At 43.5% G+C, this 20,412-nt stretch overlaps 1 protein-coding gene across 2 annotated transcripts; it reads left to right on the plus strand.

Moving 5' to 3' along the window:
* Positions 1–14,442: 14,442 nt before the first annotated feature.
* Positions 14,443–18,690, plus strand: LOC107378588 (neurogenic differentiation factor 2). Of its 2 annotated transcripts, none has more exons than XM_054740276.2 (2): positions 14,443–14,568; positions 16,396–18,690. In XM_054740276.2, the coding sequence occupies exon 2, from the start codon at positions 16,403–16,405 to the stop codon at positions 17,468–17,470; it is 1,068 nt and encodes a 355-aa protein (XP_054596251.2). In that variant the 5' UTR covers positions 14,443–14,568; positions 16,396–16,402; the 3' UTR covers positions 17,471–18,690. The 2 variants fall into 2 exon arrangements, with proteins under 2 accessions (XP_054596251.2, XP_054596250.2); XM_054740275.2 differs by lacking the exon at positions 14,443–14,568 and adding an exon at positions 14,685–14,866.
* The last annotated feature ends 1,722 nt before the right edge of the window (positions 18,691–20,412 follow it).

Here is a 20,412-nt window from a genome sequence, read left to right on the forward strand (position 1 = left end):
TTGTCTCAGTCTAGCCTGACCTGTATCAGTGGGGACAACAGTGTGCTGGACTGGGGGCTCCAGGCTTGGAGGCCACAAGCGGGTGGGGGCTGGTGCACTGTCATCCTCTGGGCTGGCAGACTGGTGCCTGTCCTTTGGTGGCTATCGGCTGCAGGGGCATGCGTAGCCCTGGACTCTGGAGCCGGTGGAACCTGGACTGTTGTGGGGCAGCCCTTCCATCACCACATGCACGATATTTAAAAACATAAAACAACAAGAAAACAACACTCGGTGACAAATCCACTTTTAGACGTCCACAAACATAATAATAATATAATAATAATACATTTCATTTGAGGGCATCTTTCTCAAACCCAAGGTCACCTTACAAAGATAAAAACATAAAACAACAAGAAAACAACACTTGGTGACAAATCCACTTTCAGACATCCACAAACATAATAAAAGCTGCAGCGCGACAGGAGGAACATCCATCCCTCTGGCTGTAGAGTACAACGTCTCTGGCACCCAGATCAACATCCTGTCTGCTTCTACTGCCCCGACAGGACAGGTTAAAAAAACATTATAATAGAACCCTTATGTAAAATAATACACAAAGAAAATCACCATTGGTGTTTTCTTCATGCATATTAAAGGGTTAAATAATCACAAGTAATATCTTATGAGCTTCTCCTACTTTTGAAAACAAACATTCCACGTAGTCCATGATCTTGAACGTTTTAGAGATTCTGTAGTGAATCAAATCACAAAGGAGGAAAAAACTTATGTCCTGCATTTTACTCAAATAGATTCTGTTTGTGACAAACTAAGCATCTTTTAGCCTTTTTGTCTTCATCTGAAATGTCGACATTCAAGCATTGTGTCAAACAGTGAAAACACATCAAATGCTGCAAACGAGACCATCCATCCCTCCATTCCTCCTGCATTTATCTGACTTTGTGGATTACAAGAGAGAGAAATTATCAGGTAGGCTCCCCAATCTCCTTCACTAACACGCCAGATCAGCCAGGCATCGTTAAATCCCCCGACTGTCAAATTAATACAATTACAACACAAGGTTGACACACTGAACGTGACAAATGGTTCTGATTAGGAACCGAATAGATTTTCCTCAGTGGATTAAAACAAATCAAAGAGCTCATCCTGACATTCGGGTTACGTTGTTATTGGCATCACTCATCTTACTGTTTGTGTCTGCATGTATTTTAACTAAATGCTTCATGACCCACTGGGCAGGTTTAAATACAACTCTCAAGAACAAAGCGTTTGAAAACCATGCTAAAAGATGAGAAGATGCTTTTTCATAACCAAAGTAGAGATGATTTATCCAAACCATCATGCACACGTCTTCATGAGAGCTAAATCAGACATATAGGACGATTTGGATGGAGAACAACTCCACCTTGGCTGATCTCACTTCTGTGGTTATTCACATCTGTGAGAGAGCATTACTGGGGTACTTTGTTTGGAGGTGCTGCGTAACCATGACAACCGTATCTACACAGCATTACTGGAGGTGTAAACCCACTGGTTAACAGATGTGGACCTCTGTAAAGTTGCCACAGCTGACACAAAGAACTAAAGGAAATAAACACTGCTGGTAATCTTAGAGGTACAGTTCTGGGGTGAATCTTTGGATAATTCTTTAATTTATCAAGAAATTCTGTCTAAAATGGTTGGAACTATAAACTAAAGTTCTGATAATAAAAACCAGACACTGAATTCAGAAAATGCATAAATTTTATAGAAAAGTTAGAATCTGCACCATTTAAAGAGGTGATGTTTAGCTTTTACTGGTAATCTCTGTAAACATCCAGGTACTGGCATCTTTTTTTATAAACCGTAAAAATTGGGTCTAAATACCTGGGAGTGAGCCTAAGCCTCTGGCCAGCTTCATTTTAGACACCATGTTTCTTTCTACAGGAGCCCGTGAGGATAAAATACATTAGCTGATTTGTAACAAACAGTTACAAAACTTGGCCTTTCATAAATGTTGTTCTACACATTTACCTCTTCACTCGTCGCCTGTGATGAAAGGGAGTCTGGTGTGCTTGTTTTGCTGGAGGTTGCACTCCCGGGGATTTTGGACCCTAACGGCCCTCTGTTGATAAGGTCTTACTCAAACTCAAAAATGCAGCTTGCTTGCAATGATTTAGGTATCCACCGCCCCCTATCGCCAAAAAATAAATACACCATCACTTTAAAAACAAAGAGAAAACAGTCAAACTAATAACTAACAAATAGGTACATTTGGATCAGTAGATGCTAAATAGACCTAAGACAGCAACTGTGCAAATGTGCATCATTGCCACACTTCAAATAATAAGTAAACGCACAAGGTAATTGTGTGCTAGAGCTACTAATGCATGCAAAACAAAACATACACTTAAATGTAAGTTACTATAAATAATGACAAACTAGTACAACTTACTTTAAACAGTGCTCACAGTTTACTACTGCTCAAGTATTTACAACTCAGAAAAAGTAGTTGTGTAAACAAATATCTAAGTACTTTGTAACTTGTCTTGAAGTAACTTGTAATTAGGTTCTTTTTTTCTTTGTAAGTACTAGTATCTCCAACACACACTTACCTAGTGGGTACTTATAATTTATAGTGCAGTCGGGTTGCATGCTTTTTTTCATGTAAGCTGAACTAATCAGGTTTTACAGTGCACCAAACATTTTTATTTATTCTTGTGTAAACGTCCTTATATAAACTGTTTTTCTGCTCTTTCCTTAAAGAGCACCTCTGATCATATGGTACATGTTCTCATGATGCATTGTGGGTAGCATGTGACATCAGCAAATGCTGGTCAATAACACCATCATTTCTCATGATGGTTTTAGCTTGAAACCGTGTCATCACAGAATTCAGTGATGACTTTTCAGCAACACCGAGTCTGCGTAAACCTCTGAGTTTGTTTATTTGTGTCTCTGATGAAGTCAGATGTGTTATTTACAGAGTGAGAGGATAATCCCACCTCTACGCTTACTCAGCTCATCTGTGTTTACACCTTTTGTTGCAGGTCTGACATTAAAGAGGTGCTTTGGCAGAGGCAAAGGAAAAACCCACTGAAGATAGATCACACGTGCAATCTTAGAATAGCGTCCCGATCGTCACTCCGACAGCAAGCAGAGACAAGGTGTACCAAATGTTTGACCTGTGTTTCTGTACAGTCACACACAGACACCCCGAGTCAGCTCCAGAGACAGACCGGAAAGAAAAGTGTAATTCCAGCTTCTTCTGGTAACGGTGGCTTGGTTCGTGTAAAGGCCAGAGAGGTTCCTATGGATACCCTGCAGATGAAGTCTGAGCAGCAGATAAATCCAGAAGCATTCTGAATGTGAACTTTAAACATTTTCATGTCACTTTTCTTGTCAGCGCTGTAATGATGCAGGTGCGTCTTGCAGAGGAGTTTCATTTGTTTCCAGAGCTGCGCTGCTCTGGGTGGCTGCATGTTGGAGTAGCTCTGTTGACTTTATGTAAGTTTTGCCTTTTCTTGGACATTTTTTCTTCTAGTTTCTCAAGAAAAACTGTATTTTTTGGACACTTTACTTTTCTGCTTCTGGTGCTGTGAAGCTTGGAGGATTTTTACTGCTATTTTTTAGCTTTTTTCACTTTTTGAGCATTTGTTATGATGCGTAACCATGGCAACAAGCTGGTTTACAATCGGGAGCAGCTGATTAACATTGGAAAGGCTGAAATAATACCTCAACTGAAGCCACAAATCCCAAATGAGCTAAAACGCAAGAAGCATGGGTGCAGAGCGGGAGCAAAACGGAGACGGAGAAAGTGGAAATTCAAACCATCTCTTCCATCGATCATAATGGGCAATGAGAGATCACTGGCCAACAAGATGGAGGAACTCCAAGTCCTTTCAAGGACTCAGCCAGAGTTTCGGCAGTTTCGGAACCGCTGGAGGAGATAATGCAAAGAAGGATTCTCCAGAGAATCAAGAAAATGATGGACAACCCTGAGCATTCTCTTCACAAGACTGTCCGACAACGGAAGAGTGTCTTCAGTCAGAGGCTTCTTCAGTTTGGCTGCAACACTGACCGCTACTGGAGATCCTATGCCAACAGCCATTGTAATATACAACAACTCTTTGATGACTTGATTATTATTATTATTATTATTCTGAGCTACTACAGCAATCAATTTCCCTCTGGGATTAATAAAGTATTTTTGAATTGAATTGAATTCACCAACAAATGTTGATAAATGTGGATCAGAAAGACTTTGTGTTGGCGTTATCAGGTGGTAAATCTGTTTATGAGCACCTGACACACTCATACACCTCCAACACAACAACACCCAACCAACAGGTGAAGCACCCCAGTCAGACACACCTGGCAGAAGCGCACATCCAGCAGCTGCAACAGGACCCTTCCTGCTTATTTATTGGTACATTACCGCCATCTGCTGGTCAGCCTTTGGCAATACAAGGCATCCTGATGTGACTGTTCCGGTGTTCTGTCGAAGCAGCATGCCTTGTCAGATTGGCATGCACATATCACAGCACATGCCACTCTAACAGGCCATGTACGTCAGACTGACATTGTTGTAATCCTACCCTGCACCCTAAACTCTTACCCTAACCCCAGTGACGTCATACACAGCTGATTTAAAAGCGTTCGTGTTCTGGTGTTGGTCCAATTTAACACCAAGAATAATTAATTTAACACTAAAAAGTGTTGCATAGTTGCTATGTAACACTGACATGAGAGGTAAAACTGAGTGTTAAAAAAGGAGTGTTTCCTAATCAACTCTGTGTCACTTTGGACAAAATAACTCCTGAAAATCAAACTCTGAACTCCCACAGCAGCTAAAACACCTGGATCTGGTTTTTCAAAAGGCTTAATCTGGATAAAATAGAATCGGATTTAGTAATCCTTCATTTATTTATTTTTGCGATCCATGATGACACAATCCAGCTGACTTTTGAGACAGTGTTGGAGGATCAATCTGATCCGGATAGGAAACCAAATCTGGATAGCCAGTGCTCAAACAGGATAGGAAATCACAACTATAGACAGATGAAAAAAGCAACAAGTAGAATAGCCAGTGTGAGTTTATTTTTATTTGAAATGAAAACATACACATAAAAAAAAACTAAAAGCCCCCCCCCCCCCTCCTCTTCCAGCAGTCCGCTCATCTGAGACCTACAACACAAACACTGTACATTGAGGATATTTCTAACAAGTTTCAAATATAGATGTGTTGAATAAAAAGTACTTAATATCAAATACTTCACAATAATTTCAGTCTTCATCTGATGTGGAGAGACCAGCTCGTCTGAGCGTAGCCTTTATGTTTATGTTTATGTATTTAGCAGACGCTTTTGTCCAAAGCGACTAACAAGTGATAATTGGCATGTTGCCCTTGAGGCTAACAACAACAATAACAACAACAACTTGACATCAATCATGGAGAGGAGGGAACAAGGAGTGGACAGTAGAGAGGGGCGATGGGTGCAGGGAGGGTGCTAGTTAAGAAGATGCTCTCTGAAGAGCAGGGTCTTCAGGAGTTTCTTGAAAATTAAAAAGGAAGCTGCTGTTCTGGTAATGCTTGGAAGGTCATTCCACGTTTGTGGAACGATGCATGAGAAGAGTCTGGATGGTACTGAGCGTGGTGTAGGCACTGCTAGCCGACGATCCTGTGATGACCGGAGCGGCCGGGCCGAGACGTAAGCCATTGCAAGAGGATTCAGGTAGATGGGAGCCGTACCATCTCGGACTTTGTATGCTAGTGTTAGCAATTTGAATTTGATGTGTGCTGCTAGCGGTAGCAGCACCTCCTTTAGGAGGCGGATCTCAAGTCTGGCCTTGGTTGGCATTTAATTTTTTGGTTACTCTGAAATAATTGCATGCATCACTAATAAACAAGGGCGTCAGTTTGTTTTCAGAATTGCTGGGGACAATAACCATACACTTGAGTGGGGTTTAAAAATTGCTGGGGACAATAAAGTAGGCTAGCACAGGGGTCGAAGGCTCTGGAGCCGCATGCGGCTCTTCCATCCATCTGATGCGGCTCTCTGTGCTTGTAAAATAATGAATGGATATTTAAATAAAAAGCTTTATATTTTACTGCATTAATTTTACATCTGTATGCCAATTCTAAATGTAAAGATTGTCTGCGTAAACCTGAACAGGTCCAACCCGGTCTTACTGTGAGACGGGTTGACGCGTCACGCTTGTGCGTAATCCTATCTGCGCTTCCTGAGCTGGAGGATGTCAGATTCTGGGATTCTCCTCAGACAGGTTCCTGGATGCGTCGCCACATTGGAGACAGGAACAAGCGCTATTCAGCCAAAGTTTCATAATCAGGTGTGGCAGTGTGAGTGTCCTGTCACAGTGTCCCGATAGATAATGCGCCCTGGCTACTTGGCCAAGGGGATGTCTCTTTGGCTGACTGGTTAGAGCGTATGACTCTCACCCGGGAGTCTGGGGATCGAATCCCGCCCGGGTCCTCGTTTCTCCACCTTGCCACATATTGACGGATAAACTCAAGGATGTTGGTTGTTTTGAAAGAATTACCCCGACGCACACTGATGCGCATGGATGAGCTGACATTTTAATCGTTAACGCACATCGCGGAGGTAACTTGATTCCCATCAGAACATCAGAGCTTTATACTGGACACTGTTTTCAGCGCGGCTCGGAGCGCCCACGGTGGGCAGTGGGCTGAAGATCTGAGGGGTTCGCAGCGCAGTGCAGAACCACGGTGCATGCAATGATTTCCTCCCACTGAAGCGGTCTGGAAACCCGGTCTCTCTGAGGGATGTGTCACTTGGAAAAATGTTCTTTTTATGAAATTATGAATTTTTGGCTGAACAGCGCTTGTTCCCGTCTCTAATATGGAGACGCATGACGCATCCAGTCTGAGGCAGAATCGCCTCTTCAGCTCAGAAAGCTCCTGTAGAGACATTTGATTACGCACAAAGTTCATGTGGAGCAGAAGCGGTCGGACCACGGCAGGTGAAACGTTCCTAGTCTACATGAAGTGTAACATTAATATGTTACTGGACACACTGGTCTGGTTGGTTAGACCAGTGTTTGAAGCGGAAAAAACACACACACACACACACACACACACACGCACACACACACACACACACACCAATTAAAATAATGCTGATAGCGTGGACTAGAAGACAGGTGATGGTTTACGTATTTAAATGATGATCAGGCTGCTGTAAAATGTAATCTCCATCCACATCCAGACACAATTATCCTCTATTCTTTCTGTTTGCTCTGCTCTTGTCTGGGCTGACGTCGCTGATGGCGCGCGACGCGCCTAACTAGCGGCTGATGCACATTTTACGCATTTGGAGAGATGGGCGGGATGCTTTGTTTTACTGGAAGATGGTCCACTTAACGCACGGGTGTAGACTACATATTAATGAAAAATGAATGAAAATTAAACTGGGAGTTTTTACTTCATAATTTAGAAATAAAAATGACGGGGCAACACGTTTATGACGTCTTTTTAAACTAAATTTTCCAGCGCGACCTGCCTGCTTCACTAAGGCACTGCTTATTAAGGTCTGTCCAGAATTACCGTGGCCCACCCAAAAATGAAAACCTGGCGCCGCGCCTGTTATAAACCTCTGCAAATTGTTGTTCTTCACGTTATCAAACTCAGACTTTGTACAGCTAATGTCAAGATGTAAAATTATGAATTCAGTCGAGCTCTTCCGTCCCTCCCTCTCCTGGAAACCCGACATCGGTTGTCAGAAGTGGAGGTGAAGAAGGAGGTGAGGCAAACAGAGTGAGTGCGACATAAAGAAACCACACTGGTGTGGAGGTGAGCAAAACAGAAGGAAAAGTGTGGGTGTTGAATCCCCCACGGGTGCGACGCCCATGCGAGCGACCGGTACCGGCTGCTGTCACCTGGTTGTGAGCAGCTCTCTGCTGTCTGAGGGTAGGCCCTGCCCACAACGCTGCGGCCGCTGTGGCTCCCAGTGTTTTCTTTACTGTGGGAAACGGGTAATAATGGCCCTTTGATGGGAACAGGTTGCCGACCCCTGGTATAAGATCTGAGCTGGTAAAACAAAAATCCTCATCAGCAGGATTTTTTTTAAAGTGGGGGGGACACAGCTGCCACTCACAAATTTTGCCGGGGACATGTCCCCCGCGTCGCCGGTTAAAATGACGCCTATGCTAATAAATATTCTAAAAACAATATTTTCCATTTTGATGAATATATATATATATATATATATATATATATATATATATATATATATATATATATATATATATATATATATATATATACACACACACACACACACATATATATATATATATATATATATACATATATATATATATATATACGTATATGTATATATATATGTATATATACATATATATATACATATATATATAATTAATCAATTAGTGACAGAATAGAATTTATTGTTTTTGGTCAGTTTTGACAGCTGTTTGGGGATTATTTTATCAGGACAAACTCTTTCTACTTTGCTGTAGGCCTATACTGAAAGGCTGAATACGTTAAAGCCTACCTAATCCCTGTAGCCTGACGGAAGAACTAATAGAATTAAAACCTAATAAATACATAAATTAATAGGATATCTTGTAAGATACTGCATGATCCAAATATAGAATTATTTGATACATTTTCTAATTTAAATATTTTCATTACATTTTAGGCATGAAATCCACGCTAAGTCGTTTGATAGCTGAATCGAACTCTAATGTGTGTAAAATTGACCCTGAATATTTAACAGTACACAGCAAATAAAACATGCTTAAAACTGTCAGAGCTGATTTCAACACTTTTAAAGTGTCTACATGGGTCCACAGCAGTAAGGGTTAGTGTAACTCTTTTTGGAGAGTTGGTGCTTTAACTCTGATTTAGTGTTAAATTATCAACTCTTGTGGAGTTGATGCTCTGAGTTACTATTAAAACTCTTAACACCGGTGTTGGATTGTAAATGTGACAGTTACTGATGACCACCAGCAGATGGCAGACTCTTGTCAGATTTTACTTTAAAAACATCACAGTGACAGAAGCAAACTTTACTTTCCTCACCGTCAAGTGATGATGAACAAATGTCTGTCCGTCTGTCTGTCTGCTCGTATGATGCAACAGACATATGGAGCAGAAGATGAAGCAGGTGGAGGACATGGTGAAAGCAGACATTGAGGAGGACATGGCAGTAGGGCAATGATTTAATTAGCACCCTCTACCCCCTCCAGCCCTTCACTCATAGCATCAATAATGCATGGCCCCTTGTTTCCACTGCCATAATTAATCCTCTCTTACTATAATTAAAAGCCAAAAATCCCACAAGATGGCAGAGCTTGGCCAGGCGAGGGCTCGGGTTGGCACGGGAACTGATGAAACACTCACCCTGTGGACAGAATGACAGCTGACTGAGAGATCAACAGTCAGCCCGACTCAGACTGGGAGAACGCGGCTGAAGCACAACTAAACATTACAAACATCAAATTAAACCAAACATTCTAAGACATTAAACTTAAACTGGCATGTTTGTGTGAAAAGGAGCAGCCAGCACACATACCAGCCTCCTAACAAGACACACACACACACACACACACTAAGCATCCAATTCCCAGATGAGGTCTGCTGCCGACAAACCAGACGTGAGAAAGAGGCGGAGCTTTCTGATGCTGCAATTAGGACCACACTGTCTGGGCAAGAAGACCAGAATGAATATTTCAGTCCTGAGATGTCCTCGGGTGCCTGTGGTAGGGGGCCTGGCACACCTACAGGCACACACACACACACACACACACACACACTAAGTGTCAAGTTTTGCCTTAATGTGTGTGGAATCTCCACTTCAAAGGGAAGGAAGGGTCTTTAAACCACTGAGCTTTACTCAAGGACCACACCGTTTTCTCCTTTTAGTCTTCGATTTATGTTGTTGTCTCGTAGAAGGCTTTAGGATGTGGATGGTCTCAGACAGGTAGAAACCTTGAAACACTTCAAACAAAGAATATAAATACAAACACACACAAACACACAATCAGACCGTAGTAAATAGGCTCATTCTACTAAATAATATAAATCAATTTTACTCAGTTGACAATTAAACGACTCAAATCACAAAAATACTTCACTGAGATCAAAAGAAATGGTGCATTTTACAATCTATGTCAGAGAAATACGTTTCTTGATTCAACTACTTTACTGTCTCACTAACCAAACAGAACTGAATAAATATAATAATTTTCTCATTTATGCAGTGCAAATATAAATATGTTATGTGTTAGCTTTTAATTTATCAATGCTTGATTTCAAACTTAACTCAATTTAACATCTTACAAAAAATAGAAATGACAAAGTCTCAAAGCTACCAACAAGAGGCCTAAAGGTAAAATGCTTCATAAATCAGACTTTAGATGTCAAACTAACGCCGCGTCAGCATGCTTGCAGACCGCCGGCTAATCCACGGCCAACCAGAAGAACAACTCCAGCATTAAAGTCTCCACCGGCTGCCTTCCTGCACACAGGCTTACCACATAAGCAGAATAGTGCTTCACACAGACACATGTTTGTTCCTGGCCTACTAATGCTAAGTGTTGGTTGGTGTATCGCTTTTTATAGTCCCGATGGAAACACCGCCACACACAGTTCCGCCATACTTGTTACTAACTTATTTAAATTTTGGCAAATCATAAACATTTCTTTTCTTTCCTCTTTTTATTTCACTTTAAATGGTACAATTAAAACATATTTTCCTTCTTTGTTTTCTACAAAACACTAAGAGAAACAAGGGCTGCCAAAACTGCTCGCCTCTCGATTGCAAACACCACAATCATCACATCAGCATCAGTGTCCATGCTTCTGCTCACAGAGGTTTAGAGGATGAATCTGAGGATGGAGCCTGGGATGTTTCTTTTTGGGTAGAAATGGGTGGAGCACACACACACACACACACACACACGCACGCACGCACGCACGCACACACACACACACACACACACACACACACACACAGGTTTGGACCCGTGCCAGAAAGTAGCCCCATTGGAGCAGCAAAGGTCGCTCCTCAGCCATGGTTTCTCCTCCTTGATCAGTTTTTCAGCCGGCTCTCTCAGAACCTCACCAGACTTGGAGCGCTCCCTCTGGCGGAGCAGCGCCCTCCTTCTGCCCCTACGTCCTCGGTCCCATCTCCACTTGATTTATTGCCCTAAAATACCACTGCACTAATTAGTCAAGTAATTAATTAATAGGCATTTGCATTTGTGCATGTGCAATTAGAGGGCTGGAGAGAGGGGAGTGCAGATGGGGTCCAGGATTCTGGTGTGTGCGTGTGTGTGTGCGTGTGTGTGTGTGTGTGTGTGTGTGTGTGTGTGTGTGTGTGTGCGTGCGTGCGTGCGTGCGTGCGTGCGTGCGTGCGTGCGTGCGTGTGTGTGTGTGTGTGTGTGTGTCAGGCAGAAGTTTACACCTCTTACAGAAAGACAAGTGAAGAGCAGGTCATCACCTCATGTGTCTGACAGTGGGGGGGGGGGGGGGGGGCGTGGCTTGATGACTTTGAAGGAGGTGTCATTTTACCAGAGAGGAAGAGGAGAGATGGCGATGTGAGAGGTCTTAAAGGGAAAGAGGGTGGAGTGTGTGAAGCACAGCAGGTGGTCCTGGCTCAGACTGATCCAGCTACTTAAGACACATAAATCCATGAAGTCCTTCTGATTGTTGGCATTTAGCATTTATTTTAGCAGGTTGAGCCGATGGTGGCAGAGGATCAGATGCATTTTTCTCTGGAACACAGCTTTCTCCTCCTCCTTACGGAGCAGCTGAGACAGGGTGCCCACGATGATGGATGAAAAGCAGGGTGAACATTCAGCGCCACCTTAAAAGGATCAGCTGCGTCTTCAGTGGAGGACCACAAACGACTGTGACTTCTGCCGGATTTTAAAATGCTGGACATGAGCTACTGAGGGTGTCATACAGAATCAGATCTGACGTTGGGCCAGTTTTGTGAACATGGCCTATACTTTGATTGATTAGAGATTTAAAAAATGAGAATTCTGAGTTTCAGCGACACTCTGGTGAGGAAAGAGAAGATAAAGAGGAAAATGAATGAGGTTTGTGGCTGAAGACATTAAAAGTTACATAAACACTGGAGTTTACTCACAGCACACAGAGAAGGGACGGAGACATAACCTCAATCTCACACAAAAAACACCTAAAACTGCAATTCTCTGAATCATTCGAGTCCCAGGGCGTCGCTGTTATTTAGCAGGAAGTTTGAATCTGTTCAAAAGGTGAAAAATCACCGTTGCACTGCCATCTGCCACAGGATTCTGGAAGGCCCGGCCATCTACTTTCTGATGAATGTGGGATGACTTCGAGAGGAGAGAGAGTACCGCCTCTAAACCTGAGACACCAAAGGAGGATCTGGCAATCCAGGAGTGAGACGGATGCATCTGAACTGTCAGAGAATGAACCCTTTAGCATCCACATCAGGAGAGAAAGGTCGTTTTCTTTTCATTCATGCCGTTTTTCTTCATCTGAGGCAAAAATTGTAGCAATTCAATCTCTGTTAATGGTATTGTAGGTTTAACATTATTAACAAAGCGATAATCCCTATAATTTGTGCAATATTTGTATTTTATTTCATTATTTTTGTAGCTCATACTGAAGACTGCTGGAACTAGACTTAAACGCCTACTCTTTATGGGTGTAGTTCAGGTCTGCTGAAGTCAAAATGTATTTAGCACATAGTTTAGAAATGAAATATGTATGTTTTATAAATTAAATGTATGTTTTTTAGATAAATTACGTGACTTTAATTTGTATTTTTGTGTGTACAACACCATTTCTGGATTTCTTTCATCAGCAGATGTGAAACGAACCCTAATGGTCACTAAACCTGATTTACCAGAAATTAAAAGATTTAAAAAAAAAAACATTAGAAAGTAAATCTTGATACAGCCTCTCTGTTAAAATTATAGGGTTGGATTAGATTAAATTAAATGATGTCATATTTTCATGGCATTTGCACTTTCATTGAATTACAAATGATAAATGAGCAGAAAGAAACATTACCACGTTTTTATCATGCCTAGCCAAAGAGGGGTGCAGCTCAATTCTGGGGTATCTATTGGCCCCTCCCCTTATGGTGCCTGTGACTCTCATGCTGACAAAGCCACACCGTGGTCTGGGGTAGTGCCAGGTATTCATCCCCTGACCCCACAGGGGAGGAAGCACATTAGTGGATATGCAGCTGCCACGCCGCTGGTGACCCCTCAGGTGACCTCACCACCGTCCCTCTGAAGCTGATGATCCAGATCCAAGGACACGATGAGCTTCTATCAGCTCTTTCTCCTCCTCCAGGTCCCTGTCCGCCCCAGCTCCATGTCTCTCCTTGTGCCAACTTGGACTCTGCGGTCACCGGGCTCATTTCTCCCACATTAGCTTCAATAATGCCTCCTAAATAGAGCAGTCTCCGAGCTGCTGGTGGCACAATGCAGCGACTCGGGACAAACTGAGCACCAGGATGGAGAGGAATTCTAGCATCTCCACGGCTCATGTGCCAACATGCCTCCTCCTTAATCCCGGGCATCTCTGCCAGCTCCATCAATTCCCCCGTCACCCACCTCCCCTCCTCTTCCTCCTCATTTCTCATCCATCCCTGGTGGACCTGCGCACCTGGGTCCCGGGCTGGCCCCCTGCAGGCGCTGCGCTCTCCCTCTCAGACATAAACATTTAAACTTCACACACAAACATTCATCTATACGTAATATTATGTGGGATTGTTTAGAGACAATTGGGTCAGCTGCTGTGACTCTGAACCAATCAGAACTGATTTTGGGCTCCTCTGAATACATGGAGGCATAATTTGATCCAGTTAGGTAAATAAATAAACAATATGCCTTCTGTTGCAGCTAGGGCCTTAATGCACTTAATGCGCCCCCCCCCCCCCTCCCCCACTCAGACATGAAAGCTGCATGGCGGGGGTGGGGGTGGGGGGGTGCATTTGTTTCTTAATATCTTTTGAAAACTTGAGCAGGAGCATGATTGATGCCATGTTTAGGTGATTTTAGCGCCTGCTTTATTTGAGGTCAAACGTTATTGTCACTAACCATATTTCACATGGAGTTGTTCATATTTGCGTCCTTTAGTGGAATGTGGCGTCTGCGGCTTCCCGCTCATTTATTGGCTAATGGAGTCTGGGTTTGGCAGGTGAACTCAGAGATTTGGATTTAAAAAGTGGCCTACATGTCTGGAGGTCAACAGTGATGAGTTTTGTTGTTCCTCCATCTTATTTTTCTCTCTTCTGTTTTTCCTTCTTTTTCAGGCTGTGTGAGCGCTACCGCGGTGACAGATGGCGGAGCCCTCCTCCTCCTCCTCCACCTCTCTCTCTCTCTCTCTCTCTCTCTCTCTCTCTCTCTCTCTCTCTCTCTCTCTCTCTCTCTCTCTCTCTCTCTCTCTCTCTCTCTCTCTCTCTCTCCCCCGGGAGGCCAAACCTCTCCGAATGCGGGCGCATGTCAATCACCGGGCTCTCATGTGATGGCTCTTGCCGGTGACGTGCAGCCATATGGGCGCTGGCATCACAGCCTAAGCTGGTATGTAACCCCGTCCCCGGTATAGCTCACGAGGTGACACGCGCGCGCGCACTTACACACACACACACACAAGTTCCCTCACGCATAAACACGAGACGCGCCAGGACGCCAGCTCCGGTTATTCGCTCCCCGGCACTGAACGGACTCAGCAGCACCGGCGAACGACAGTCGAGCGCGCTTCCTGCACCTGATAGAGAGCGCGCGTGCGTCTATGAAGATGATTTGAGAGTGAAGGTTTTATTTTTTCTTTCTTTTTTTTCTTTTTGTGCCTCCGAACCTGTGAGGAGCGCGCGTGAAGGTAAGTTGGAACAGTTGCGGTAACCAAATTAACCGATTTCCATTTTTAGCAGCCTGACTGTGTTATACGTTCGTGTTTGGGAGATTTAAATCGTCTGTTTGTAGAAAACTGTGGCGCAGTTATCATGTTATGTTAACGAAGCAGCTTTTTAGGGGACAAATAGCAAACCAGCAGCGTTAACGAGCGTCATGGGTGTCCGTCCATTGGGTTTAATTGCTCCCCATAGTTCCTTCAAACGCTCGACCTTCAACTTCTCACCCGGATTTTTTATGGCCAGATGACTCAAACCTAAAGTGCCGATTTGGTGCCTTTTGGATCTTACGGAGAGCAGATCATGACGATAGATCTGGACGCTGATTGGAAATTCCTGCTCTGCGCTTGGACCAACAAACAAAAGACTGATACCCAGAGGAGAATTTGCGGGGAAGATGTTTCGATCCGCTCCACGTCTCCATCCAAGGACGCGTCCTCGAGTTCAGGCTGGAGATTTATGGGTGATTTTTGTCGAAGAGTCGCGCGTTCAGGCTCGTGCGCAAGTGAAACGTGCCACGGTTGTCCGTGACAGCCCGCAGCGTGATTTATTTCACGCATTTCCAACCAGAGCTATACAAGTGAATTCCATTTAAACCATTTAAAAGTGCGTGGGAATCACGCGCTCGTGCATACAGAATTACGTGTGAAATCCATTTCGTGTAAGCTGCACGGTCTGTTAATTGAACCGTTTTTGTTCCGTCTAATTGCGTAAACCTCCCGGTTCTGAGATGTAAAAACGGAATTTCGCCCCCAGCACACACCCCGAGGTAATTAACCAGCCATCAGCCTACCTGAGTCTTTATGCTGCTGCTCTGGAATATGAGGAAGTCTTCCCGGTCCTCCTGGTGGGACAACATCTGCTGATATAGCATCGGATTATTAGTTACAATTTATTATTGTTTCTTTTATTGTTTTAATGTTTTATGTTTTAATTAAGCGACAAATAGCCTACAATGAAAATGATCTTTAAAATGTACACATGTTTTGACAAGTGACTGTTGGTTAAAAAAATCATTGTTCTCCTACTTACACGGACACCCCCCCCCCCCCACCACCACCACCCACCCCCAGGAGGTGCACCGCGCGGATGAACAGTGTTGGAATCCAGCCAAGAATACATGGGCGTCAGGAGTAGTGAAAGTGGGGGCCCCCATGGGACCTGTAATGTGGCCCCTGCCGCTGGGAGAGGGCGCGACAGGGCACCGGGCTGGCAGCAGGGAATTAACTGAGTATCCGTCTAACCGGGAACAGGCGGGAAGCTTTCAGCGCATTTTATTTGATTATTATTATTATTATTATTATTATTATTTATTTATTTATTTATTTATTTATTTATTTTTCCGCAATTTTTACGTCATTTGATGAAAATATTAAAACAAAAATTATATTTATCTAATTGAATAAAATAACTTGATATAGCGGTTAGACTTTCCAGTCAAGCGGCTCCGTTTTCCTCCCTTTTTTTGAGGGCTGACCTTGGATTTTTCTCCCCGCAGATTCACAATGTTGACGAGGCTTTTCAGTGACCCTTCGCTGCTTCCAGAGGTCCAGAAATACTCCTCCTGGGCGGAAGACAGCGATGGAGAGGATAACAAAATAAAAGATGAGGACGCGGACACGCAGGAGGACATGGACGACTCGGATCTGAGAGGAGGCAGCCGGACGCACTCCGAGCACGCTGGCGAAGACGACGAGGACGACGATGTGGAAGAAGAGGACGACGGGGAGGACACAGGGGGCGAGAGACCCAAGAAGAGGGGCCCCAAGAAGCGCAAAATGACCCAGGCCCGGATCGAGCGCTCCAGGATGCGGCGGATAAAGGCCAACGCACGAGAGAGGACCCGTATGCACGACCTGAACTCTGCGCTTGACAATCTGCGTAAAGTGGTGCCCTGCTACTCCAAAACGCAAAAACTGTCCAAAATTGAGACTCTGCGGCTGGCTAAGAATTATATCTGGGCCCTGTCGGAGATCCTGCGTTCCGGGAAGAGGCCCGACCTGGTGTCCTACGTCCAGACTCTGTGTAAGGGACTGTCCCAGCCCACCACCAACCTGGTGGCGGGATGTCTGCAGCTCAACTCCCGCAACTTCCTCACCGAGCAGCAGTGCCAGGAGGGGGGGAGGTACGGCTCCGGCTCCTTCTCCATGCATTCCTACCCCTACCAGTGCACGCGCCTGTCCAGCCCCCACTGCCAGCCGGGCTCGAACTCACATCCGCTGCGCACGCACGGATACTGCTCTGCGTACGAGTCTATGTATGGAGGGAGCGGATCTCCAGAATACAACAGCCCAGAGTACGAGGGACCTCTCAGTCCGCCCCTGTGCATAAATGGGAACTTCTCCTTGAAACACCAAGGACCCGCCTCCCCGGAAACAGAGAAGGGGTACCACTACTCTATGCATTACTCCGGCCTGCCAGGATCCAGACCCGCAGGGGCCCACAACCTGGTGTTAGGCTCTGGGAACCGGAGCGGCATTCACTCGGAAAACGTCCTGCCTTACCACGACATGCACTTACACCACGACCGGGCCCCCGTGTACGAGGAACTGAACGCGTTTTTTCACAGCTAAATCCCTTCGTGCGTCCACTTGCTGTCAACAATCTACCAACGGCACACTTCTGGAACCCCTAACCCTTCCAGGATTTGGGAATTCCGGAGAGTCTATCCCTCATTGTTGTCGTCAGTGTTTTTATTCATTCGGTTTGATTTTATATCCGTTCCTGCGGTCAGGGAACGAGTGAGGATGAGCCACATTTTGCGCAATAAAAGCTTTCCATCTTTTGAATAAACCTCTTGAGGACCCAATAAACAAATCTAACCGGAACGAGGAGAAGGTCATTAAAACTGTTAATATTTCCCATGTGTGGCTTGTGCTTGTCTCGATGGTTGTTTGCATTTTGAGGACTGAACGTCAACGAGCAAAAACCTTGTTGGGGATTTCTTTATGAAGAACCTTGACAGGAAGATGCAATATTCTAAAGTGAAAGATCCAAAAACGAATGCAAAAAGAAAAGCTGAACTCAGAAAAAACAGAAACGTGAATAAATGTGTTTGTCGCGTTGATTCTTTGGATCCATTTACACCGTTAGAAGTTTGGCATCTATGCAAAACCCAACGAGACCCAGAGAGGGACTGACCATCAGCACTGCTGCTGCACACACACACACACACACACACACACACACACACACACACACACACACACACACACACACACACACACACACACACGCACGCACGCACGCACGCACACAGACACACACACACACACACATGCACAGAGATGGAGAGAGAGAGAGAGAGAGAGAGAGAGAGAGAGAGAGAGAGAGAGAGAGAGAGAGAGAGAGACTGACCATCAGCCCTGCTGCTGCACATACACACACACGGGGGGGGGGGGGGGGGGTTACACCCATAAAGGCCAGAATCTTTAATAAAAGTAAGATACAGACACTAGAAACAGTTTCTCATTTTAATCATATTGTTTCATCTGAAATTATGTAATCGAGCCATTCTGTACTTTAATTTATTTGTAATTTAATTTATTAGTTAATTTATTTTGAAAATTATTATTATTATTATTATTATTATTATTATTATTATTGCACGTGTTTTATTGTGCTTTTTATTTTTGTAATTAATGTTATTTGAAGGGATTCCTGTTTTATTGTTGTTTGTTTGTTTTTTAGTTGTTGTTGTTTGTTTGTTTAATACAATTCAAGTCTTTCAACTTTGTATTCGACCAGCTGTGTGGTAAAATAAAATAACAATAAAGCACAATGTGCAACTTGATGTTTTTTTATGATAATGAGAGGAGAGTTCGATCAGCAGCCTGCGGCCTGCTGCCACAAGCTGCCTGAACTCCACAGAGCCTGGAGGGCCTTTGGGGGAATCCGTGGGACAGGTGGGAGAAAAGCCACGAAGATGTGTCATTGCGTCATCTTGGTCACCTGCTTGGATACATAAATGGCCTTTAAAACTATTTGGTTTGTCCTTAAAACTTCAACAGATGTGTTTGGAAATGTGGGCTAAGCTGAGTTTGAACATTGTTCCTTATAAAGGTGTGATTCCGTTTGTTTGTATTAGCGAAGGATGTTTCAGCACCAAGGATAGCTCCTGCAGAGATCGTCCTATGACGCCAGCATGTTGGATGCCTTCATGTTTCATAGACGGCTCTTTATCTATGTGTGTTGATATATACATACATACATACACACACACATATATATATATATATATATATATATATATATATATATATATATATATATATATATATATATATATATATATATAATGTACACACACACACAATAGTACAGTAATCAGTTCAGAGTACACACGCACGCACGCGCACATTTAATTATTTTTATTTCATTTAGACATGGAGCTTTGTGTGAGTGACGCTTTGCCTTCCACACACTTCCTAAAGCTGGGTTTGGAGCGCTGCCCCAAAACCCATATGGTCCCCTTAAACGTCCCATAAGGACACACACTGAGACGTTTGGTTTAAAATGAGTCCCAAGTCCAATCGTTTGACTTCGTGACATTATAAAAAATATTTTAACGCCTTAAATGTTTATAGAAATGTAGATTACACAATATGTCTTTCTTAAATAAGTCAGATCATTATCGTACTATAATTTATCTGAATCTAAAGACCCTCCGCTTTACTCTTTACATGACCCCAAAACGAAATTACGGGAAATTATTGTTAATTTAAACCTATTTTATTAAATAAATATTTAAGAATAATACAAAAATTAGCTTTCTACGCATGGTGAAAATTTTACATGTAACTTATGAATTAAAAACGAACGAAATAACAATTGATAAAGAAAATTTAATCAGAAAACCTTTTTAACAAAACTTAACAAAATAAATTAAAAACCACGCAACGCTTTGCTACAATCGTTGAATAAAGCTAAATAACACGTTTTGAAGCCATACTGGATTAATTTTATCACCTTAAACGCAACAATTGCTATTTTAAGCAGAAATTCGTGGCAGGTCTTCCGCCATTTAGTGTATCTAGATGCTTTTATTTTCATGTATTGTTGACTTTTTAATATTTTTATCCTATTTTGCAGAATAAATACGTTTAATAAATCCCAGTCGAACAGGTTAATGTTTGATTGTAGAATCCGTAACACTTGGCAGATAAACACCTGTGAGTCTCCCTGAAGGCAATCAAGCCTGAGGAAGCCTTCAAGTCCATTCGGTGTTTTCATGACGTTGTTTAGGCCCTCATAAATGCATTTGCCCTCATCAATAAAACAAAACCATTTTAAAATTAAAAAAGGAAAGAGGCATGAGTCCAAAAGTGAAGCCAGCCAGCACCGGGAAGAGGGCATCTATCAAAATCCTCCCCGAGCCTCCCCCATTACAGCCAGCGCCACCTCCTCTTCCTCCGCTGTCCGGTGAGAGTGAGGAGGAAGAGAGAGGTTGGCAGGCTGTCGGAGAAGAGTCGTGCCAAGTTCCTTAATGTTCCCCAGCAGCAGCACTGGGAGCTCC

Source organism: Nothobranchius furzeri, chromosome 5 (assembly GCF_043380555.1).
Source record: "Nothobranchius furzeri strain GRZ-AD chromosome 5, NfurGRZ-RIMD1, whole genome shotgun sequence".
In the NCBI taxonomy this organism is placed as follows: Eukaryota; Metazoa; Chordata; class Actinopteri; order Cyprinodontiformes; family Nothobranchiidae; genus Nothobranchius; species Nothobranchius furzeri.

Excerpts from the sequence above, each read along its gene's own strand:
- LOC107378588 (XM_054740276.2), top strand. The coding sequence starts at position 16,403 with ATGTTGACGAGGCTTTTCAGTGACCCTTCGCTGCTTCCAGAGGTCCAG.